The sequence below is a fragment of the Taeniopygia guttata genome, chromosome 13 (assembly GCF_048771995.1).
Source record: "Taeniopygia guttata chromosome 13, bTaeGut7.mat, whole genome shotgun sequence".
In the NCBI taxonomy this organism is placed as follows: domain Eukaryota; kingdom Metazoa; phylum Chordata; class Aves; order Passeriformes; family Estrildidae; genus Taeniopygia; species Taeniopygia guttata.
Window position 1 is genome coordinate 7,820,364 of NC_133038.1, and position 23,552 is coordinate 7,843,915.

A 23,552-nucleotide genomic window follows, 5' to 3' on the forward strand; every position below is an offset into this window, starting at 1 on the left:
GGCGGTCCCACCATGCCAGCCCGCCAGGAGGCAAACCCGAGCCACAAACTTTTATTCTCAAACTGTAACAAACAAAAAATTTAAGAAACAGAGCAGAGTCCGGGTCCCCAGCGCCCCCGGCCATTGGGGGGTCGGCGGGGGCCAGACGGGGAACCAGCCCCTTCCGCGCCGGCGGCGATGGCCCGCGCCGGGGCGGGTGTCCCTGGGGTGACACGAGCAACCGAAACCCCCCCACCCCCCCCAGGTGCACGGCAAGGTCCGGGCGCCGTTAGACAGCGGTAGTCCTGCCGAAGAGGGGCATGGAGACCGGGAGGTGCCAGGGTCCCGTCTCGTAGGTGTCCCTGCTGCTGAGCTCCGAGTCCGTCCAGCTGGGAAACATGCGTGGGGAGCACTCCTGCTGCAGGTAGAGGTCCGGGCAGGCAGGGCCGGGGCTGGCTGAGCGGGGCAGGTGCAGCGCTGAGCCGTAGCCGGCGTCCAGGAAAAGGGGTTTGTAGCTGGGAGGCTGCTCCTGCTTCTCCAGCCGCTCATGGCTCAGGAAAGGGGCGTTGATTTTGCGGTAGAGCCCCCGCGTGTCCATCAGCACCTCGCTGTATGGCGGGGGGGGCTCCGCCATCAGCAGCGCCTCCTCATAGCACGGCGGCTTTGACAGGTCTGACTCTGCAAGGCAAAGCCCCCCCCGGACCCCTGCTGCCGTCAGCGCTGCGCCCCGGCTCTCGCGTCCTATCCCCCCCAAAACAGGGGGAGGTACGTGCTCCGGGGATGCGAGAGCCCCTCCCTGCTCCTTACCGTGCCGGCAGCTCCAGGGCCGGGGGGGTGGGATGTGGTGGGGGTGATGGTGGTGATGGTGGGGCTCGAGGCGGAGGCGGTGGGGAATGGCGATGCCGGGGGGGCTGCCCCCGTAACCCTCGTAGTGCAGCGGCTCCATCTCCAAGGCGCGCAGGCTCTGCTCCCGCAGCCGCTCCTCCTGCTGCCGCTTCACCCGCCGCCGCAGGTAGCTGCAGAAGCAGCACAGCAGCACGATGAGGCCCCAGATGAGCCAGAAGCCCGCGAAGCAGGTGAGGAAGGTGTAGGTGCCCTGGGACATCACCATCTTGGCAGCCGGCCCCGGGGGGAAGAGCCCCCGCCTCTCCCTGCCCTCGGGATGGGGGACGGGATGCTCAGGGCGGCGGAAGGGTCAGGGAGGACCCGATGCTGTCAGGGCCGCCGAGGGCATCTCCCCGGGCCGTGCCCGGCGCCGTCTCCTCTGGCCCGCGGGCGAGCCTGCCGTCAGGGGTCCGTCCTCGCCATGGAGCTGGGGGGGGCTGGAGCGGGTGGGTCAGGCCTGGGTGCGCCGGGCGGGCGGTGGGGCGGGGGGCCGGCGGGGCGGGCGGCGGGGGGACGGGGCTGCCGGGGTCCCGCTGCCCATCGCTGGGGGGGGACCGCCGGGGTGGGGGCCCTGCAACGAGACAGACGCGAGCGTGAGCGACACGGAAACGTGGACGCCCCGTTCCCATGGTGACTCGCTCCACATGCGCCGCAGCGCCCGCAGCCAGGGGGAACCGTGCCTGGCACCCCATGCACCCCCCCACCATCACCCCCAGGGATGCAAACCTGCGCAGCTCCCCTAGAATCGCCCATGGCACTGCTGGGCACCCTGGGGTGGGAGATGGATGCTGTGGTGCCACAGCATCATCTTCAAGATAATGGGGTGCCCAGTGGGATCCCCTTCTCCTGCCCACCCTAAGTTGTTGCTGAGCCCAGGCAGCTCATCCCTGTGCTGCCACACAGGAGGGTGACCTGGGCAGAAGGAGGGACGAGCAGAGGTGCCGGTTCCCTGCCGCACGTGGCGCTTGCAGGAGCACGTGCGCCAAAGCCATCGCTGGCCTGGCAGCCACTGGGGATGGTGGCACCCCAACACAGCAATGCAGAGCCGGGGGTGGCGGTGATGGGAACCATCGCCTTCGTCCTTTAGGCAGGGTGACAGCTCGGTCACATCCAGCCAAGCATCCAATGTCAAAGGTGTGTGCCAGGGGCAGGTCTGCTCCTCAGTGAGCGGCGAGCAGCACCCATGGGTGCTCGCAGGCAGGCACGTAAGCACCCGTCAGGATTCTCATTATCGCGGTGTGGGAGAAAACGGGCTCGGCAGCAGGGAGGAGGGTGAGCCTGGAGCGACGGCAGGCGAAGGCTGGGTGATCACGGTGACATTATCACTCCCCCGGAGCAGGGCGAAGGGGCGCGGGGTGCTCCATCACCCTGCGGCGCAGGGCCACGCTGCTGGCAAGGGATCCCGGCAGGGCCACCGGGGCTGAGGGTGCCGCGGGGCCGGAGGGCCGAGCCCAGCGGAAGGAAGAAAGGATGGGGAAGGAAGGAGCCGGGGGCCCTGACCACGCTCCGGCGGGCAGCGGGGGCTGCTCCATCACGCAAACAAACGCGTGGGCTGAGGCAGCGCCGGGATCTGGGTCTTTGGGGAGGGGTGCCCTGGCTGAACCCAGCTCGGTTAGGGCAGCGCTCGCCACATCGGCTGCAACAGGCTCCGCGCCGGCAGCCTGGGCATCCCCGGGGAGGAGAGGTACCGTGCGGGAAGGGCCGTGGGTCGAGCCCCGGGATGACGACCGGGGGAACACCGGGAAGCGGTGCAGGGCGGGCTGGCGCCGCCGCGGACCGGGGGCGTCCGCAGCTGGGGCGTGCGGGGGGAGCGGGGCTGCCGAGGACGTGCGGGCTGGGGGAGGAGCGGGGCCGGGCTGGAGACAGTCACGCCGGGCGGAGAGCGGAGCGGCCGCCGAGCCGGGCCCCGCCGGTAGCCCCGGGCCGCCCCGCTGCCCCCGGCCACGGCCTGGGCCCCGCTGCCCGCGTCGCATCCGTACCCGGTGCCTCTGCGGAGAGGGTGACACCCCGGCGGGGAACCTCCCCGCTCCCCGTGCCGGGCGCGGCACCCCTTCCTCATCCTCCTCATCCTCATCCTCCTCCTCCCCCGGGGCGCGCGCCCGCCGGGGCCGGACCGGAGATGCGCGTCCCGGTACGCGCCGCGCGCCCCCGCCGCGGTCCCCGGTGGCGACGGCCCCGCGCGCCCCCGCCCCGGCCCCGCCGCCCCCGCACCGCGCAACAGGCGGAGGCGCCGCGCCCGCTCCCTCCGCGGCTCCCGTTACCGGCGGCGGCGGCGCACGTGGCTCAGGCGGCGGGCGGCGGCTCCATAGCGCGGCGGGGGAGGGGGCCCGGTGCGCGCCCGGTGCGCGGCGCCGCCGCCGCCTCCCGGCGCTGCCTTTGTCTCCGGTGAGCGCTCCCGCGCCGCCGCCGCGCGCCGCCCCGCCCGCCCGGGCTCCCGCCCCGCCGCTGCGCCCCGCCCTCGGCTCGGGGAGGGATCCGCGGGCTCCCCGCACCCCCCGCCCCGGGACCCGCCGCCTCTCGGGGGCTACCGGCTGGGCACCGGTACTGCCGAGGGAATCCCCCCAGCTCCGGCCCCTGGGGAACGGCGGCGGGATGCCGGTGGCGAGAGGGACAGGGCATCCCCGGGGGTGGCCGCGGGAGCCGCACGGGGTGGGGGAGCCGTGGATTCCCGGGTAGCGGCTCCCGGTCCGGGTAGGGTGAGGGCCCTGCGATGCCCGGTGGGGTGGTGCCACAGGCTCCCGCGGTCGGTAGCCCTGCACTCGCCCTGGAGGTGCCCTGGGGGTGCTGCCACCCGTTCCTGCAATGCCACCCCCAGCCTCCTCAAGGGGTGACAACTGCGTGCTCCCCGGGGTGACGGCCACCACAGGGCCACAGCAAGACCTTAACAGCGCCTGGCACAGCCCACCTGGGCACTGCAGTGAGACACGCGGCTCTGCAGGGCAGGGGGCCAGCGAATGGCCAAAATGGAACTGGGTGTCCTGGGGTCACCCCACTGCCTTGGGTACCATAGCCCCAAGCAGAACCCTCGCCAGCCTGGCCTGGGCAGCTGTCCCTGAGCTAGGGCTCCCCTCGCCACTGCTATCCGGTGGTTGTCACTGCTGTAAATGAGGCCAGTGGTCGTGGCCCCCATGGGACACCCCTCTGGCTCCTTCGGACTGCACCAAGCTCGGGCTCCAGAGTCCCTGGGGCTGTGCCAGGAGCGGGGCAGAGCGCTTTTGGGGGGGAAATGCGCCAGATGCGGGTGGGTGATGGGTGTGGGTGCCCCACGCAGGCCATGACCCCGCTATGGTTTCCTCCCCGTGGGCAGGCTGGCAGGCACCCGCACACACGGCGCATTGTCCTGCCGGGGGCCGGCTGGAAGGATTTCCTCCATCCCGGCCAGGGGATGGCCTGGGTGACCCGGGAGCTGGCAGCGCACTCCCACCACACTGGGCACAGCGGCTCCGGCCAAGCCCGACCACCGCGCTCGCAGCGGGGCCGCAGTGGCCACGTTTCCCCCGGTCCCCTCGGCTCTGCCCCCGACTCACCTTGCTGGAACTCGCCTCCTGCGATCCGACCTCACAGCGCGGCCACGGCAGTCGGGCACTGCCGGCTCGGTGTTTGTGGGGGTGCCCCAGCAGCATCCAGGGCGGGCAGGGGGCTGCGGCCATGCGGGGGGGCCGGGGTGGTCCCTTGAGGCATGGGGACCGCAGGGACGGGGGGCACGGTGGGGCCCACGGGCATCGTCAGGTCAGGGCAAGGGCGGGCGAAGGGAGCCAGGCCTCCGGCCCCGCCAGCGCCGGGGGCCGGGAGCTGCCTTCCCCTTCCCCTTCTCCCCAGCAGCGGGGGGAGGCAGGCGGGGGAGCGCTCCCCGAGCCACATGGTGGGCTGGAGGAGGAGCCGTTGCCCAGGCAACAGCTGAGAGCATCCTTCACCCCTGAAAATGGTGTGCAGAGCTGCCGCCACAGCCCCACAGCACCGGCGGGTGTGCTCAGGACCCCACAGCTCGCCTGTGGCCGTAGGGCCCAGATCCCCCCACTCCAGCTCTGGATGTACACCAGCATCCTCTCACCTGTGTGCTCCTACCCCCATCAAGGAAGGGATGAGGAGGAGACACCCCCCAAATGCTGGGGCACCACTGGGCAGGTGAGAAACAGGCAGAGCCACTTCCCTGCCCTGCTCAGGGCTCTGCTCACACTCCAGCTCTGCCCCAGAGCCACCCTGAACATGTGACAGACACCCCAACACGCTGGTGACCCCAGGACCTTGGTGCCAGGCTGCCATGACCCAGGCAGTGCCAGGAGGGCAGCACAAGCATCCCGCCTGGCGCGTTTGGAACAGCAATGCCCAAGCAGTCCCCATCCCCCCGCCTGCCTTCCTTCCTTCCAGGGCTGCAGAAAATGCCTGGATTTTACCCCAAGATGCCCCCTCTGAGTGTGAGAACTCCTCGGCCCGCTCCCATAGCAACTGTTCCCTGGCTACCCAGCCACACTTGCTATTCTCATCCCAGTGCAGCTGCGTGCGGCCCCCCCGCGCTGCGCATGAGGCTGGCACCGCTGCCGCCAGCCCCGGACCCCAAACCCACCCTGTGTCCCCCACCAGGCTGCCCCCTTGGACTGCTCAACCCGTGGTGACCGTCGTGCCCCTCACCCCGTGTCACCACGCAGGGTCCCCCTTGCAGGGGCTGTTCTTGAGCTTAGCAGCAGCACTCTGTGCTGCCCCAAGGTTCCCATGCATGGTGGCCCCCCTGGAGCAGTAATTCACAGGGATCAGAGGGCAGCAGGACTCTGTCCTGGTCCCCTCCCCCCAGGAGGGGCTGTGCTGGGCATGGACATGCCCCAGAGGGGACCACAGCAGGCACAAGCATCCCAACAGCACAAGGCCTCATACCTGTCGTGCCCTGACACTGACTCAAAATCTGCAGCAAAGACACTGAGGGTCATCTGTGATACTCAGGGCTCAGCCAGCATCAGCCTTTTTGCCCTGGAGAGCAACCCCAGCCCTTCCTTGCAGGACAGGAGCACCAGCACAGCCCATGGCAGACCAGAAATGAGGTCCCCACTCCCTTCTTACAGCCACCAACCCTGTATCGCCTGGATCAGGCTCCCCATGACACGAGAGCAATACAAGGCACAGCAAATCTTTACACTTAACAAAAGGTTAAAAATTTAAATACTCTCCAACTTTAGTGCAAGGCAAGCAAATGATACCACAGGTCCAAGTAGGTGCTCAGCCCCCCCGGGGGGCCTGGCTCAGAATGAGCAGAGGCAGCAGCACACACACACACGTGTGCACACACACACACAGAAGGGACAAGTTATTGCTCAGGACACAGCTGGGACAAGTGTACACAAGAGGGGACAGGACAAGCTGGATGGAGAGGTGGGCTGATCCCCACGCTGCTCCCCACAGAAGGCTCCTGCCTGTAGGTGCAGGAGCTGTGCTGGCCCCCCAGAGCCCCTGGGGACACACAAGAAGCTGGTCCCAGCCCACTCACTTTTGGGTCACTGCTTCACATGACCCTGGGAAGGGACATTCCCTTTATCACAGCTTTGCTCCCTGAGAGCAGGGTCCTTTGTGTCTGCTCCTCCACCACTGAGCTGGGCCTGGGGACGGGCGCATCTCTGGGATGCACAGGTCCAGAGCTGGTGGAACTGCACTGCCACTATCCTGCAGCGTGCCAGGATCAGACCAACCCTTTGGCCACAGCAGCAGCAGGTGCCCGGGAGTGGCTGTGTCCAGCTGTGCCTGTGGTCTGGAGAGGGGCTCGGAATCAGCTCACTGGAGCTGGCAGCACGTGTGAGACGAGGCAGGAGGCAGCAGGCTCCAGCAGACAGGGACACGAGGACAAGGCAGTGACGTTCTGCTGCCAGGACGCAATGGGAGACGCTTTGGCACAGCACTTTCCTGCGCCTCGAGGCTGAGCAATGGACTCCGCTGGAGCCAGGACACCTCAGCATGGCCAGAAAGGTCCAGGAAAGATGATTTAGACACCTCAAGGCACAGAAGGCCTCTGTCCAGGACTCCCTGGAACAAAGCTGGGACCGTCACTCCTCCCATAGGAGGACATTTGTGCCTGTGACAGGGTGGGGGCAGCGCAGGCCCCCACCCATAGACTAAAATCCAACATGTGATATGTACAGACCAACATATATAAATATACATCAAACCTGCGGTGCCGCTTGGGCACCGTGGAATGTGTCAGCAGAGCTGCTCCAGCCTGGCCTCGGCCCATGCCGGCACGATCCCTCCCTCCCACCCTGGGCCTGGGACAGGAGCGGCAGCAGCACCAGCACCATCCCAAGTGGCAGATTTGGAAGTGTCCGGGTTTGTCTCAGGGCTTGCCCGTGGTCAGAGGCACCTCAACCCGAGCCGTGTGCGGCTGCCAGCCTTGGAATCTTCCTCACAGTCTTCACATACAGACATATAAAACTGTAAACAAATCCACCTTGTGGGGCCACTGCGACTGTGTCCTTCAGGCTGGGCACTCAGGAGAGGCAAGAGGGTCCCAGAGGCTGGAGAACAAGCTGTGCCCTACAGCCGGGTGGGCTCTTCCTCGCTGTCGCTGCAGTTTCCACAACAGTCCTGAAGTCAGAAGGGCAAGGAGAGGGAGGAGGGAGGGAGAGAGGAGCACAGCAAGCAGAGGGTGAGCACGGTCACACAACCCAGCCTACAGCTGCCCTCTGGCAGGGATGGGCAAGGTTCCCTCCCAGCCTGTGTGCGGGAGAATTACATGGAGGCAAGGGGCAGGATGGGACCCCCAGACTGCAGAGAACAGTCCAGCTGCATCTGGAGGTCAGCCCCTGGCAGACAGACTGGTGAGCACACAGCTGGCTAGCTCAGAAGCTGTGAGGAAGCTGGGCTCCAGGGACTGCAGCCACCCAGGGACACAAGCTCAGTGCCAGCACAGACGCTCGGCCCCGCTCAGGGCTCAGCTGCCCACCAGAGCAGCTGAAGCCCTTTTTGCTGAAATGGGAGAATGAGCATGGGGCAATGCCAAACCCTTCACAGTTTCTCAACCCTTCTGTGTGTCCCCGACATCTGGAAAGGAGTGAAGGACACTTCCCACAGCCCCCTGGGAGCAGAACTCCCAGCGGCGGCAGTGCAGGGGCAACTTCGGCTCAAGCTGAGGGCAAGGCCTCCCCCACAAAGGCAGCAAGAGCAGGGATGCTGGATTAGTGGCTCAGGGGGCAGTTAGAACAACAAGCAGGTTGTGCTCTGCCAGGGGAAGGGAATAGGCACTGAAGGATAACACTCCTCTTTCCCAGATCTTGCCATGTCCGTGGGCCACCGGGTATTTCCCTGAGCAGAGCAGCCAGGAGTGACTGCTCACCTCTGGAAAGAGAAAACACGTGGGAAATCACAGCTCAACCCTTTCTACAAACAGCTGCCCATCCTCTGGCAGGTCCTGGCTGCCTTGGGAAGGGCTGGGTATCCCCAGAGCTGGCTCTGGCTAGGGCAGCCCACTGAACTGCACAGCACAACTCAGAGCTTGCCAAGGAGCAGGAGTCAGCACCAGGTGGCTGAGTGGGTCCAGAGCCAACCATGCTGGAGTCCTACAGCTGCACACAGCTGCTGAGAGGCAGCAGCCCAGGCTCTGCCAGGCCTGGAAAGAAGGCAAAGACTGTCCCAGGCAGAGGAAACAGGCAGACAAGCAAGCCCACAGTGGCTGCAAGATGTTTCTCTTCTCCTCATGCCTCAAAAGAGCTGCTCTCTGCCTGGCTCAAGATCTGGCAGAAGTGCTCTGGGGAGCCCAGACAGCCCTTTCCAAGAAGAAGGACTTGTTCAGGGATGGTATTATTCATGTATGAAGGAAGATAATTTAGTATTTTAGGGTCTTCAGCATCCCTCTCTGCCTGGGTGATTCCAGCATGCTTAGCCAGGGCACTCCTTTCCAGCCCCCTTGACTCTCCCAGCATTGGGAGTGCCAGCCAGGCAAGGGCTGGCTCCCTGCAGCCTTGCACGGGTGCCTCTGAAAGCTCTAGGGTCTGGCCACCCAACCTAGGGGAGACTGCTCGCTGCCCTCTCGTGCCCACCCCCCTGGCACAGGCAGGAGCAGGGTCACTGCTGCTGGGAGACTGGCTGGGGAGGAAATGCTGGGCAAACCCTTACCTGTCTGCTGAACAAGCGCTGGAGTAACCCTTTTTTGGGCTGTGGAGAAGGCTGCCCTTTCCAGTCCAGGTCTGGGGGCACTGTGCCATCTGTGCTAAAGACATTCAGCTCCTTAAAACACTCTGTCTCGATCATCTGGAAGAGGGAAAAGAATGCTGCAGCAAGTGCCACATGGAGCCCATCACTGAGGGCCCAGCAGAGCATGAGAGCAGTGGGGACAGCACAGCGACAGTGCCCTCGGCCATGGTGGGCACAAGCAGGAGCAAAGACCCACCTCGTTCTGCCAAGGAATGGGCACACTTCCTGTAGCAAACTTCTGGTAAAAGTCGTTGTCTGTGGGCTCCAGCTCCACTCCTTTCACCGTGGAGAACTGCTCGATGTCCAGAACATCCTTGCAGTAGATGGCCTGGGGCTATGCAGCACAAAGATTGCTCTAATGCCAGGCTCCACCTTGATGCCACCACCTCCAACTGTTGCTTGTGGCTAAGCCAAGGCCACCTCTCCCTGCAGCCCAGAGCTTGCTGGAGCCCTGTTCTGCCAGTTCCAGGGAAGGGGATGGGCCCATCTCCCCACGCCAGGGCTCCCTCTTCCCTTGACAGCAGCAGTGACTGGAAAGGTCAGGACCAGATGGGCACTTACATCAGGCTTGAAGGGAGGGTCCAGCATGCCTGCTTCCAGCCTCCTGAAGTTGAGGTGCTTGAAGAGAGGGTGTTCCTTCACCTCCTTGGCCCCAGCTCCTCGGCACCCCAGGCGCTCCAAGGGGTCTTTGCACAGGAGCTGTGACAGAAAGGAAATCAATGTCCTGAGTGAAGGAGCAGCCCTGGGTTCCTGCAGTGTGTTCTAGGGAGAGCACAGGCCTGCTAGGCAGTTGGGCAAGGAATGAAGGCACTTTGAATCCTCCTGTGCTGCCTTATCAGAAACAAGGGAAGCTGGGTGTCACCTCTGCACGGAGCAGCCCTGGTGTTCTGCTGCTGCATGCACAGGAGTGGTGGGAGTGAAGGGACAGGGCTGCACAGGAGTACTGCAGAGGGAGTGAAGGGACAGGGCTGCACAGCTGTACCACGGTGCAGTGGGATGAAGGGACAGGGCTGCACAGCTGTACCACAGTGGGAGTGAAGGGACAGGGCTGCACAGCTGTACCACAGTGGGAGTGAAGGGACAGGGCTGCACAGCTGTACCAGTGGGAGTGAAGGGACAGGGCTGCACAGCTGTACCACAGTGGGAGTGAAGGGACAGGGCTGCACAGCTGTACCAGTGGGAGTGAAGGGACAGGGCTGCACAGCTGTACCACAGTGGGATGAAGGGACAGGGCTGCACAGCTGTGCCACGATGCAGTGGGAGTGAAGGGACAGGGCTGCACAGCTGTACCATGGTGCAGTGGGAGTGAAGGGACAGGGCTGCACAGCCGTACCATGCTGCAGAGGGAGCGGGCACAGGGCGAGAACTTCTCCGAGTACTCCTCCTGCACTTCCTTCACCAACCGCTCCACCTCCTCCCGCTTGATCTTCTTCTTGCGCTGCTGGAAGGGGGACTGGCCCTCGATCATCTCGTACACCAGGCAGCCCAGAGCCCACCAGTCCGGGCTGAACGTGTAGCGCTCGTTCTTCACCACCTCGGGAGCTGCAGAGGAGCAGGGGTGAGGGATGTGTGAGGGCAGGGAGAGCACATCTCTTGAACCACTTTTTGCCTAAACCAGGGTCACTTACCCATGTAGCCAACTGTCCCCACACGGCCCTTGATTGTTTGGCCCTCTGGCACATGCACAGCTAGTCCCAGGTCTGAGATACGGATGTGACCTGCATAGAGGAGGGGACAAGTTAACAGGAGAAAGTCGGGGGGCAGTGTTTGAAGCTGCCAAAAACACAGGGTAACCCTGGTTCAAGCAGGGTAAGAAAAAACTCAGGCTCACGGCTCCTCTTGACTCTGCACTCACCGTGGTCATCCAGTAATATGTTCTCTGGCTTCAGGTCCCTAGGATGGAAGGGACTTGATTAGCAAGAAGCCTGTTGTCAAAGCAAAGGACACAAGCAACAGCCACATCTCAACAAGTCACAGATAAGCAACTTTAGGATGCCATGCCCCTGCCTCGGGCACACAGATAACCTTCCTCCCACCTCCTGCCCCAGAGCTGACCCTGCAAGCTCTCCCCTCTGGGGCAGAGAGGTGGAACACAACAACCTTCAACCCTCAGCAGTGAGCCTGAGGATGGTTCCCTCTTTGCAAGTGCAGAACTCAGTATGAAGCAGGCCACATAAGAAGCAGAAGCTTCTCTGCTTATCCTGCCCCAGGGCAAGGAAGGACCAGAAGAGACTTCCTGGCCAGTGTTTAGCCATCCTATACTAACACTGCATCACACCCCTGTGAGTACAGTCAATCGACTTGTTTTCCCGCCTCCCCAGCTCTTGAGCACGTTGGGGCAGCCTACCCTCCTTTGTTCTAGTGTCAATACTGCCCAGGGAGCTCAGTGCCTGCCCTGAGACATTCACAGCACGATCACATCCTGTTCTTGGCGATCATTTACCAGTACAAGGAAGCCAAGCTAAGGTCTCCCTTTCTCCCACAAGATCAGCTTTCTGTTCCCAATTCCTCTCACTTAGCTCTGTGCTGCTTTCAAGTCTGAGCTTATTTTGTTGAGCAGACAGACACAGCTGGGCTGGTAAGAGCAGCAGGAACCCTTTTGCTGCTGCAGACCCTACAAGCTCTCCCAGCAGGGACCAGGCAGCACGCACCTGTACACTATCCTCTCCTGGTGCAAGTCCTCCAGGCCACAGCAGATCTCAGCAGCATAGAAAGCTGCCCGGGGCTCCTCAAAACCAGCCTCTCCCATGTGGTAGATATGGAACTTGAGGTCCCCTCCATTCATGAGGGTCAGCACTAGGCAGAGAGCATCTTTAGTTTCATATGCATAGGCTAAGCTCACCTGCAATTCAGGGCAGAAAGGCTGTTAGAAGACACAGCTGGAAGAGGGAGGTGCCCACACTCCCATGGACACTTTGCCACCCAAGCAGACACTCACAGGCTCAGGGCTAGGCCTTTGCCAGCAGAGGAGGAACTGTGCAAACCCAGGGAGGACATGGCCCAGCAGTCCCAGCACACCCCCAGCTTTCCTTGAACAGGGAGAACACTTTCCCTGAGTCAAAGCTGCTTCCCCCCACGGGCAGGCAGCACTCAACAGCAACACTGGGGCAGCATCTGATGAGCCCTCTGCAAAGGGATGTTCAGGCTTTTCACACCTCAGTGCACCAAGGCAGAGCTCCCAGTCACACAGCTCAGGGCTGGCCTTCTCCCCACCCCACTGTCTGGAGAGACAGTTCTCACTGTTCACTTGTGCCCCAAAAGTCACAAAGGTGCCTGTAAAACCAGATGGATGTTTGGAGCTGTTTTACAGCATGTTGTGGAGGCAGTGAAAGTCCTGCCAGACCCCAGCCTTGTGAGAGATGTGCAGCCACCAGGACCCTGCACCATGGGCAGAGCCTCCTCCTGCCTCTGCACACCGGGTGAGGAGCACAGAGGTGCCAGGCTGGCTGGTTGGAGGAGGAATCCAGCATCGCAGCAAAGTGAGAGCAATTCCTATGTACTTACTACAAACCTACTGTTCACTTTTTCCAGGATCTGTTTTTCATTCAGGGCCATGGCTTCTCCCTTCCTCTTTTTGATCCGTTTCTTCTCCAGTTTCTTGCAGGCATACATCTTCCCTGTGGCACGCACTTGGCAGGCACACACCTGGAGGGAGGACAAGGCTCAGCACTCTCCCACTGCCATTTCCAGAGTGGGGGTCGAGGTTCTGCCCTCAAGAAGAGGCACAGGAAGGCAAAGAAGCTCATTGTCAAAGCAAAGACACAGGTAACAGTGACAGCTCCAGATGTTACAGAGAAGCAGGAGCCAGCTGTAATGCCTCTAATAGCACCACGGCTGGTGCATAGGAAAACAGAAGGCCACTCCATAAACAGATGGAAGCCTGGCAGGAAGTTTTCAGGAGTGCAGTTTGCCCTGTTGAGACACAGGGAACTGACCTGACTCTGCCCAGCTAGCAGCAGGCACCACAGGGCTCATGCTACCAACCCCACACGGCACCTCCCACACCTCCAGCACCTGGAGAGAGATGAGCTCCTGCCTCTCACGGAGAGCTGACAGGCCACACGAGGCCCAAAACACAGTTCAGCACAGAGCCCCCACAGCCCACCCAGCCAGCAGCACCTGCCTCCAGGTGCTGGAGCAGCTGGGGGCACCCTGATGGCCAACCCAGGTCTGCCTCTGGCAGCAGGGAACAGTGGCTGCCTGGTACCCTGAATGCAGAGGAAACAGTGGTTACTCACCTCTCCAAAACCGCCCTTACCCAGCACACGGTACTGGCGGAAAGTGTTTTTGGTCACTGGCTGCCTGTGAGGGAAAGGAAACCAGAGTGAGATGTCAGCAATGAGAGAGCTCCATGCCCTGACCTGACAGACTGTGGCTCACCCCAAACCCCTGCTCAGCCCAGCCTTGCTTCCCCAGGAGGCAAGCAAGGCTGGGGATGCTGCTGGTACCAGTAAAGGACCCTGAGGGACAGCACAGGCCAGGCTTGTGGCTCGTTCCGGGGCCCAGAATGGGAAGGAGACCCAGGGACCCCTCAGGCAGGCTGTGTGAGGAGGGTGCAGGTTTCCCAGAGGTGAGGGGAGCGTTACCGTTCCAGCCATTTCCACTGCAGGAAGCGGTTGAAGTACAAGCTGTCGAGGTAGTCGGCAAAGGGAGCCACGCTCAGGTAGTCGTGAATAAGCCTAGGAGAGAGCAGAGCCAGCACGGTCCCTGAGAGCTGGAAAAACCCAGCAGCCCCAGGAAAGAGGAGGTGAACAGCCCCAAAAGACTTTGCCATCCCTCACCCAGCCTGGTGCTGAATCACCCACACAGCCCTGGCCCAGAAAGCCGCGCTCCATGCTGAGCCTGATGCAAAAGGAAGGCGCGTTGGAGGCACCACTGTGACAAATGCAGCACCCTGGGACCCCGCTGGCACTGCTGATTGTGGCCTCTTGGCATCAGCCAGGGCTGCAGGACAAAGGGGGACAATGGAACTCTGCAATTGCCCCTCTGCTCACAGGGCAAACGTGCACACAGGCTGTAATCAGCTGCTAGCACCATTTAGCACCAGGCGTTGAGCTGTTCACTATCCGATGAATATCCAGCACAAAAGGCCACAGGGGATCCTGCTCCAACGAGCTAACTGCCTTGGAGAGCAGTGCCAGGGCTGCCCAGCGGAGTGAGGAGCCTTAGACACAGTGTCTAGACTGGAAACACGCATCAAGGAGGAGCGGATGGGCTCTCCCCTTTCAGAGCTTGCCAAGAGCAGGCAGGGCCCAGCCCGGAGGCTCTGCATTCAGACACGACACTGGTTACCACACACGCAGCTAACGCTCCCCAGAAGACTGCAGCAGATGTGTTGCCACAGCCCTGCACTCAGTTAGGCAACACACTCCAGCTACTGTGCAGGGAGGGGTGAGGCTGCAAGCCCAGTTTGCCCAAGAGCTTCCGCTTCACACCCGGAGCCGGGACCTTGGCCACTGCTTCTGTGATGGGAACAGAGGTGACCTTAGACCCCTGCAGCAACAGCCAGAGTAACCCAACCACAACAGCCACTTCTGCAGCAGGCAGGACAGCTGGCACAGAATGCATCTATGGGCTCAGCTCAGCAGGAGCCTACGAGGTCCTGGCACAAACTGGGAATAGCATTGGTACAGGATCTTCCCAAATGGCAACTCCGACTGGGAGGACTCACGGAGATTTCTGCAGCAGCTCGTGGCTCCCAGAGCACAAGATATCCTTGTGCTTGCTTTCCTGGAACTGGGTTGCAAACTGCTGGCCCAAAACTCCCCAGGCCCCAGCCTTAGCAGCAGCTCTCACTCTCCCAGAGGAAGGGACCATGAGGGACAAGGTGAGTCAGCTGCAGATCATCCCCGTGCCATGGGCGATGATCTGCACAGCCCAGCCCTCCAACTTACTTAGTGCATTCCTTGAAGAGCTCCTTGGAAGGTTCCTGCTCCAGCCTCTCACAACAGGCATCCACCAGTGGTGAGGGAACTTCAGGCACGTGGTCCTCACTCTGGGGACAAAGGGATGGAGTCAGACACAGGGAGCAGAGCGCAAGGGTCCTGCTTTAGGGTCAGTGGACAAAGCAGTGTGGCAGCTTGTGAGGTGGTGTGGTGGCTCAGCATGCTGGCTGTGGCAGGATATGGGCAATGTCAGCTGTTGGCTCTCCAGCTGTTCTATCCTTGCAGGCAGCAAACACAACCCTCTTACTCACGTTTGGCTTCAAGTACTTTTCAATCAGGTGCTGCCCACATTCCTTCCTCTTCTCATCTGGAGCCACTTCGTACCCTGCCTGGAGAGAGCAGTGTGAGGGGCAGCTCCAGCCAGCAACCCAGCCTTGCTACTGGGCAATAGCTGTGGAGCAGCAACACCCTCTGCCCAAAGTTACCCATGCTTTCCTTGAAAACCAGATCTCCAGCAAACATCTCCCTAAGCAAAGGCCCAGCCCTATCTGGGCTTCGACTCACAGATTTTTCCTACAGGAAAACCCTATGTGCCCAGAAGTACCTGCTGGAGCACCCAGCCAACCAGTTTGTGCCCAGGGTGTCAGGAACATCCCTGCCTCTCCCAGTGAAGCCTGCTGGGCTTTGCTCTTACCACAGCATCCAGGAACTTGACGCAGCGTGAGAGCTCGGGGCGCGTCTCGCAGAACTGCCGGAAGAGCATGTGCCCGATGGGCTGCTTCTCGCACAGGCTGTGGTAGTCCCGCTCTGCAAACAAGGAGAAGGTCACCCTGCCAGATCCCTAATGAGCAGTCCCAGCCCAGGGAGCAGTGACTGTGACTCCTCAGCTGGGCTGCTGACAGGTCCCACCAGCCCGAGACTCCCAGGAGAGTGAAGTGCACCCAGTGGGACAAGGGACACTGCCAAGGTTTGACATTCCCCTGTGGAAGGCCCTCTTCCCTGAAAGAGGATTGACCTGCTGCTCTGCTCAGCCTGAACCTCGTATTCCTAGCAAAGGGCCTCCATACCAGCTGCTTGCCTAAAGGCTCTCTCCTCTCTCCATAGAGATTGACCAACTACTCCAGACACACAACTTTCCTTGGAACATGAGGAACACACCAAGCTTATCTCAAGGCAGATCTTCCAGGCCAAGAGTTGTTCTGATGACTCCTTCAAACCAATTGTGTTCCCAAAAGCCCTGATGGAAGCAGCAGCATCAAAATGGGAGGCACCATTCCCACAGATGCCTTGCTGATGTACACACAGCAGTCAGAACTCCCCTCTCCTTGGGACAGCCACTTGCTTGTACAACAACTCTTGCAGATTCCTCCTACCCATGAATGAACTCTGGCAGCCCACACACAAACGCCTGTGACTATCCAGAGCACTTCCAGTTCTCTGCCTTTTTCCTCCCCTTCCACTCATAAGACGTCTGATTGCAGGCCAGAACACATTTCTGTGACAGCCACTGCCACCGAGGGCTGCGGGCTGCCTGCAGAGCAGATGTGCAGCCACCCAGAGGATCCCAGCCTGGGCATTCCCAGCCTTCCCCTCCCTGTGCAGCAGTTTCTCCCGAGGAAGCTGCAGCTTCCTGAGGGTGCAGGAGAGTGCAGAGCCAGGCGGGCTGTGGTGGGGGAGGAGGTGGCCTCACCAGCTCCGCCGCACCAGCCGGTTTCCTTGTGTCTGCAGGGGAAGGAGTTCCCTTCAGCTGGGGAGGACCAGAATTTGCTGTCGGCGAGATCAGAAGCTTTCAGCTGCCCTGGTCACTGCCCAGGCTCACACGAGGTTACTCCCTGTGTCTCGGGCACAAAAGGCTTAATTCTGCAATGGGCAACCAGCCCACCGTGCCCACAGTCCTGCCAAGACTCTGGAATAGGGAAAGAAATGTCTTTCCAGCAAGCTATGAGGTGAAAAGAATGACACCCAGCCAAAGAGTGCCCAAGCACAAGGAACGGGGTCATCTCTCCCATGGGAAAACCAAGAGAAGCTGCTGCCACCTGGGTCAGAACACTCCTCACGTGCCTCACTGAGGGGAAGTGAGACACGGGTGGTGACAGCCAGTGGCTGAGAGGGACTTGCTTCCCAAATCTTCACAAGGTCACTGTCCAGGAGAGCAGTACACAGAGACTACCAGCACTCAACGCTGGCAAATGGGTGAAGTTCAGTGCTGGAAAACATCATGACAGCCACAGGAAGGGTGGCTCCAGGCACAGGAGGGTAAAAAGCTGGGGGAAAGCTCTGCTGAGGGCATTGCAAGTCAAAGAAGCAGAAGGGGTTTGGATGGCCAAGATGGGAGTTCCAAGGACAGACCAAGTCAGAGCCCTGTTCAGCCCTCAGACCTTGCTCCAGAGAGGCAGCCAGCAGCAAATCCAAGGCTGGAGTCACCATGCAGTCACATCTGGCTGTGAAGCCAGCCCTGACAGATGGTGCACGGGTTGTGTGGCAGAGGGAGGTGGGGACAGCCTGCACTGGGCTGCTGTGAACTTGAGGGTTACAGTATGGATGAGTGAGGTTGAGTTTCTCCAAGTACTACAGTTCCACGGGGCCCAAAGGACTGCCAGGACTGGAAAACCTGGGCAGGGAAGAACTGGGAATTTGAGCTGCAGAAACCTCCCAAACCCATTCGTTTCAGCAACACCTGATCTGAAACAAGGCCAGCGCTGTGCCACTCTCCAGGTGGCAGCCGAATCCGGATTGAAAACTTAAACAACCTCTCCTCTTCCCAGGAAGCAAAGCACTTGCACCCTCTGTGCCCCAAAACAATTTCACATGATCTCAGGACCAAGCCTGCTGCACAAACAACATTAAAACCATGAAGAGTACAAAGTACAGAATGAAAATGACAGGCCAAGCCCTGCTCAGTGCCAGTTCTCATCTACTCCACACAGCGAGAACCCAGTTTGCCTGGCAAGAGCTACTGCTTGAATGTTAGAAGCTGAGGTCTGTGGATCTGAGCTGAATCCAGCCAGGGAGAACAGAGAAGGTTAGCAGGACCTTTGCTGTTTTTACAAAGGCACCCCAGAGTGACACTCCAAAACTCTGCAGTGTGGAGCAGGTCTATTTGCACACAGAAGCTCATCACAGCCTTGCAGGAGTGTGGCTACATCATCAGCCACTTACCTACCCATTATTTCTTCCCTACACCCTGAACTCCGAGTAATCCTGGCTGGGATTTGCCCTGTTGAATGTCCCTGACACTCAGCTTGGGGTGCACGACTCCCAGCGAGCCCTGCAGCTCACCCAGGCTTTGCCGAAGGTCCTCGCAGAGGCTGATGTGGGGGAACTGCAGCATCTGGCGCCATTTCTTGCTCTTGCCTTTCCGGTTTCCTCCACCACCTGCAGGGCATACAAAATCAATACCATGAGTCAGGAAGCAAAGGTGTGTGACTGCACCCTGGCCTTGTCTCTAAGTCCAGGCAAGGAAAACAAGACCGAAGTGGTACCACCATCTCCTGGTGGGACAAAAGTGTTGGAGCCCTCATTGGAAATGGACAGACCAATCAATGGCTGCTGAACAAATCCCAAACAAGAACTTGAAGACTTTTCATGATGGGAGAATCCCAGCAAGGGCAGGAGCGTCCAGCACCACAGCAGTTCTTGGCTCCCAGGCCTGTCCCTAGCTCCTCAGCATAACTAATCATCTCTCCAGGCCATGCCTTGCTTGGTGTGAAACTCTTCCAGCCCCAGTAAAGACGTTCATGCCACCTACTCATTCCAGATTGATTGCTTACTCCAGGGAGGGGCTCTCAGAGGGAGGACATGAAGCTGGGAGACAGGAATTCCTGCTCTAATCCTGGCTCCACAGACAACTCGCTGTATTGCCTGGGGCTCATCGCTTCAGTTTCCCACCTGTGAAGTGGGGACACTCCCAACATTCTCCAGAGATAAGCCAGCCTCAGAAAATCCAGATCCAAAACCCAGGTTTTATTCCAGCTTCAGCTGCTGGAGTAAATGCCCAGTGCTGTAGGAGAGGGTGGGAAAGCTTCTAGATAGACCAAAAAATTTACATCATAGCAAGCACTAAGTACGATTGCTGTGATCAGCCAACCTCCAGGGATTGCCTTCCCAGTGCCAACACACACAATTTCCCACCTCTCTTTGGAAATCCATTAAATCACCCTGCCAAAGTGGTCGGGCCAAGAGTCGGGCCCAAGGCCCGGCCTTCTGAAATCACACAGGGGTTGAACATAATTTATCAGCTCTTGAGAAACACTCATCACACTTTCCTCCACTGCAGATGCAGTTCAGCCCCAAACCCTAGACACAGCCCCCTGGCACCCGGCGCCGCAGGAGAACCAGGTGGGATGGGGCCATCCTGGTCAGCCTGATGTGGTGCCAGCCCCACATCCGAGCCCCTGGCATGCCGTGGGTCCCTGCCCTGCATCTGCCCCGCAGCAGCAGCTGGGCCGCACGATTGTACAAACTCAGGAAGGAAGTGACTCAAGGGTAAGCAGGGCTGGAAGAAACCAGCGGCGCAGACACCTTCTTGTCAGCCACAATGAAGCGGATGGGGGTAGCGAAAAGAGGGCAGGGGAGGACAGGCCGTCCTCACCCCAAGAGAGCTCAAGGAAAGGCAGAGCAAAGCCCCACAGCACCCAGAGTTTGCATTTCCTTGAGTTGTTTGCTTTGAAAGGAGGTTCCAGCGCCCTTCACGCGCGGTTCTCCCTCGCCCTCCCAGCACTGCCGAGAGTCCAGCGGGGAGCTGGGCTCCTGCACAGACACCTCCCAGCACCCCTGGCTTGGGCATGGGGCAAGGGATGGGCTGCTTCCACCCAGAGGTCACCAGGAGCAGGGTGGTGGATGAGAGCTGGTCTGTTGTCCCTCTCTCAGGGCAAGGGGGACAAGGATCCTTCACCTTCCCTGGGCCACACCAAACATAGGGCATGGCTGTGCTGTGGCAGCAGCTGAAGGTGGCTGCCAGCAGCCCCATAGCACATTCCAGCTCAGCTCTGCACTCCCACACCAACCTAGGAAGCTACAAAAAGGCTAGGCTGGAGCTAAGTACCCAGCTATGTTGGTTCTGGCCTGCAAAGCAGCTCTGTCCTGTCACAGAAGCTGTCTGAGCTTACCCCAGTGGCCACCACTCAGCCACAGGTGGGAGAGCCACGGACAGGCAGCATGGAAACCTGTGGCTCCCACAGCCCAAGAACCACCTGGCACAAGTGGGACACGGGGCTGTTTCTGCCTGCAAACTGGAGCACCAGGAGCAGCAGCCGTGTCCAGCAGCTCGTGCTTCATCAGTGCCAAAACTCCATTCCCCAAGGGCACAACAGGAGCCAGTCTCTGGGTCACTCCGTGTGAAGCTGGGCCTCGTGCCTGGAGGTCACAAACCCTGCTGCTCGGTTTTGAACCAAACCTTGCCATCAGGAACCCGAACGTCATGGTCCACCGCGGTCACTGTGCCAGGAGTACTTACACTTAGCCTGGTTTTCAAGCAGCTTGGAAATGTTCCTGCCCGTGCAAATTTAATTTCCCTGCTTTTTGCTCCAACAAATCTAATCTCCAAAGCCCTCTAACTGGATTTCAGCGGGTCTCTCAGGCTCCAGGATGGCTCGGTCTGGCCAACTGCACACCAAGGGGGCAAGGGAGGGCTGTAGTTCCCCACCACATACGTGATTTACTGAACTCATCCATGCCTGGCTGAAGCGGATCTTCTGTGCAAAGGACCAGGTTCCTGCGGCAGACTCCCCATCCCCTCCTGAGGCTTCTCCACGCAGCTCTCACGCACCTTAGGGCAGCCGCGCTGCTGCCGGGCTGCATCCCGCACGGGGGGCCGGAATTCGGCCCCGGAGCTCCGGGAGCCCCGCGGATGGGGCCGGGGCTGCGGTGGAGGCGGTGGACGGGTGGGGCTCCCCGCCGCACTTTCGGGATCGGCCCGTGTGTGGGAAGCAGCAGTTTACCGGACTGAAATAAACTTTTTTTCTCCTCTTACGGTACCCAGAGCTGCCGGTCCCCGCCGTGCCGGAGCAGCGCCTGGAGCGGGCAAGGCGGGACGCGGATCTGCACCGGAGAGGCCGCCCGGGAGGGAGCTCAGCACCCTCAGAGCGAGCACAGCACCGGACGGGAGAGCTGAATGCCTGTGCCCGGCTCTCACCGCCACCTCCCCGCTCCCCGCCAAGGCCGCGATGCCCCGGGAGGGACCGCCCCGGCCGAGCCCCGGGGCGGCACCAGCGGGGCCTGCCGCCCTGCCAACTCCAGTGCCCAGTGCCGCTCACCTTCGCGGGCCTTGAGCAGGACGGTGTTGGCGACGATGTTCTCCAGCTCCATGGGCCCGCGGGCGCCGCCGCCTCCCGCCGGCTCCGCTCGCCGCGCTCGGCCCGCGCCCGCCGCCCCCCGCCGCCGCCGCCGCCGCCGGGCCCCGCCCCCCGCGCCCCGCCCGGCCAATGCCTGCCCTCGCTCCTCCCGCGCCGCGCTCCCATTGGCCCGTCCCCTCGGAAAGCCCCGCCCCTCCGCAGCCCCACCGCCCTCCAGTTGGCCCCGCGAGGTGCGGAGAGTGGGGCGGGCTTAGAGCAGTGACGTCATGCGGCGGCCATCGGCGGAGCGCTGCCGGGACGAGGGAACGGGCGCTGATTGGAGGGCGAGATGTCACTCAGGGGGCGCCGCGAACGGATTGGGAGACAGTCAAGGACGCCCATACAGGGTGCCCAGCCTCCCGCGCCATCTGATTGGGCTGTGGAGCCGCCACTCAGCCGCAGAGCGGTCGTGATAGGTCGGTGTGTGGTGGGTGGGGCCGAGCTGTTGAGTATAAATAAGCGCTGTGGCTCAGTGGCCGCTGTGAGGGTTTCCCGGTCGCGGGGAGCTGGGAGTGTACCGGCCGCGGTCCCTCGGGCCGCCGTGTCTCCGCCGTGTCCTGTGCTCTCCTGGCAGAGCCAGTTACGTGTTTAGGGGAGCCTCAATAAAGTCTGAGCAGCCACGCGTGTTTCCGCCGTGTCTCGGTCAATCCCGGTCACCGGGTGGGTGACCCAAGCTCCGGTGCTGAGCCCCGTTTCCCTGGTCACCGCTGCCGTGGAGGTTTGGGTTTTGTTATCCCTCGGAGCATCTGACCCTGACAGCTCATGTGCTGTTCTGGTGTTTGAGCTTCCGCCAGTTGCTTAACACCAATTGTTCTCTCTAAAAAACATTATTTTTAACTTATACCAAAATGAGCAGCAGCGTTACCCTGTCTGAAGAAAAGCTGTGCTATGGGAACCTCTCCCCACCTGATCCCCAGTCACTGGTTTCCCTGTGTGAGCACCCCTCGATGACTTGTCAGCCCCTCAGGTCACCTGCCTGTCTCCCTGCCTCTCCTGGGCACAAAACCTGCCCAAGACATCTCCTGCCCATCTCCCTCTCCTAGGCACAAAACCACTCATTAATCTTCTTAAACCAAGTGGTGTCTGCCCTGCTTTGTGCTGCTCCTTGCCTCTGCCTTCCCATGGCTTCTGCCTCTTGCTCCAGCCCACGGGAGATGTCTCCTTCTGCCCCAGGTGTGAGGCTGGTGCTGGCCAGGCCATGGAGGAGATGATGGGCAGGTCCCTCGCCTGGTTTCTGTTAATGGCAGCCTGGGCCCATGGCAGGAGAGATTTTGGGTTCATGTCCTCAGGCGGTAGTGAGGATGATAATAACACAAATTACTCCAAGCACTCCCTGTCCATGCAGTCAGTACTGCCTGTGGCTGCTGTACTCTTCAGCATCCACTGGAAATCAGATGTCACATTTTCAGGGTATGAATCTGCAGGATGAGGAGGAGGAGGAGGATGCTTTGTCTTGCCACACCTTGGGGGTAATCTCTCTGCCACTGCCTGGAGGGATGAGCTCATGGTGTGAGAGCTCCTCTTTTAGTGCTGCTTTCTTTCCAAAGCTGGCACATGTTTATTTTGGACTTAAAATGAGATTACTCTGTTTCCATTCATTTCCAGCATTAACCCTTGGGTTGCTATTTTCTGTTTCCTCCCACCTGGCATTTTGCAGCACCGTTCTCATCACTGACAAGACTCATGGACAACGGGAGGCTGCTGAAGCAGCACCAGTGTTCAGAAAATCCTGGAATCCCCAACAGATCCAGCAGCAGCTCAGGTGGTGGAGCTGCCACTCTGCTTTTTAGCTCTGTGGAGGGAGCTGTACGCTCATGCCCAGGAGGATGGGCAGTGCCTGGTACCCTGGTTGGCACCAGGGTGTGTGGCCAGGGGACTGTGGGGTCCCGGGGTGCCCCCTGGGAGAACTGGCCTGGCTGGGTCCCCACTTGTTGCCCTCATCTGAGTATTTTTAGAAGCAAAATGTTGTTTAGTTGTGAGAAGGAGAATGGTGGCGCGGGAGGGGAAGCTGGGTGGCAGTGATAGGGCAGCTCCTTCCGCAGGCAGTGCCCGTGCAGCTCCAGCTGCTGGGGCCAGACACCTCTGAGAGTCAGCTCTGGGACCCACCCCAGCCCGATCCCACTGGGAACCTCTGCTGACCCCAAAGCTCACACCACGAGCCTCCCCACATGGGGCCAGCAGGCACAGTGATGGCCCAAGGATCCTCACTGCTGCGAGTGCCCCCATCCCATCCAGCCCCCCAGACCCCAGCTGAGCTGCACCCACCCTGACGGGGGCTGGGGGGGCTGGTGGGGGCCAGTGT

The 23,552-nt window shown here is 60.9% G+C and overlaps 2 protein-coding genes across 5 annotated transcripts; both read right to left on the reverse strand.

Annotated features, from left to right (window-relative positions):
* Positions 1 to 36: 36 nt before the first annotated feature.
* PRR7 (proline rich 7, synaptic) lies at positions 37 to 4,535 on the reverse strand. 3 transcript variants are annotated; one of them, XM_030284327.4, is made up of 3 exons: positions 4,392 to 4,531; positions 787 to 1,435; positions 37 to 657 (listed from the first exon to the last, which is right to left on the reverse strand). In XM_030284327.4, exons 2-3 carry the CDS (start codon positions 1,088 to 1,090, stop codon positions 269 to 271), a joined length of 693 nt encoding a protein of 230 aa, XP_030140187.1. In that variant the 5' UTR covers positions 1,091 to 1,435; positions 4,392 to 4,531; the 3' UTR covers positions 37 to 268. The 3 variants fall into 3 exon arrangements, with proteins under 3 accessions (XP_030140187.1, XP_030140186.1, XP_030140185.1); XM_030284326.4 differs by having other exon boundaries at positions 37 to 684; XM_030284325.4 differs by having other exon boundaries at positions 37 to 1,435; positions 4,392 to 4,535.
* A 1,468-nt stretch (positions 4,536 to 6,003) lies between these two features.
* On the reverse strand, positions 6,004 to 21,316 carry GRK6 (G protein-coupled receptor kinase 6). 2 transcript variants are annotated; one of them, XM_030284321.4, is made up of 16 exons: positions 21,173 to 21,316; positions 18,198 to 18,293; positions 15,613 to 15,725; positions 15,230 to 15,307; positions 14,928 to 15,028; positions 13,620 to 13,712; positions 13,272 to 13,335; positions 12,538 to 12,678; positions 11,685 to 11,875; positions 10,889 to 10,926; positions 10,662 to 10,751; positions 10,367 to 10,575; positions 9,595 to 9,732; positions 9,230 to 9,367; positions 8,956 to 9,090; positions 6,004 to 7,428 (listed from the first exon to the last, which is right to left on the reverse strand). In XM_030284321.4, exons 1-16 carry the CDS (start codon positions 21,222 to 21,224, stop codon positions 7,378 to 7,380), a joined length of 1,728 nt encoding a protein of 575 aa, XP_030140181.1. In that variant the 5' UTR covers positions 21,225 to 21,316; the 3' UTR covers positions 6,004 to 7,377. The 2 variants fall into 2 exon arrangements, with proteins under 2 accessions (XP_030140181.1, XP_030140183.1); XM_030284323.4 differs by having other exon boundaries at positions 6,004 to 8,178.
* Between the last annotated feature and the right edge of the window lie 2,236 nt (positions 21,317 to 23,552).

Excerpts from the sequence above, each read along its gene's own strand:
- PRR7 (XM_030284325.4), bottom strand. The coding sequence starts at position 1,090 with ATGGTGATGTCCCAGGGCACCTACACCTTCCTCACCTGCTTCGCGGGC.
- GRK6 (XM_030284321.4), bottom strand. The coding sequence starts at position 21,224 with ATGGAGCTGGAGAACATCGTCGCCAACACCGTCCTGCTCAAGGCCCGC. Across the intron at positions 15,726-18,197 it reads GGACCTTCGGCAAAGCCTGG|AGCGGGACTACCACAGCCTG; the intron begins GTGAGCTGCAGG and ends CCTTGTTTGCAG. Across the intron at positions 10,927-11,684 it reads CAGGAGAGGATAGTGTACAG|GGACCTGAAGCCAGAGAACA; the intron begins GTGCGTGCTGCC and ends CTTCCATCCTAG.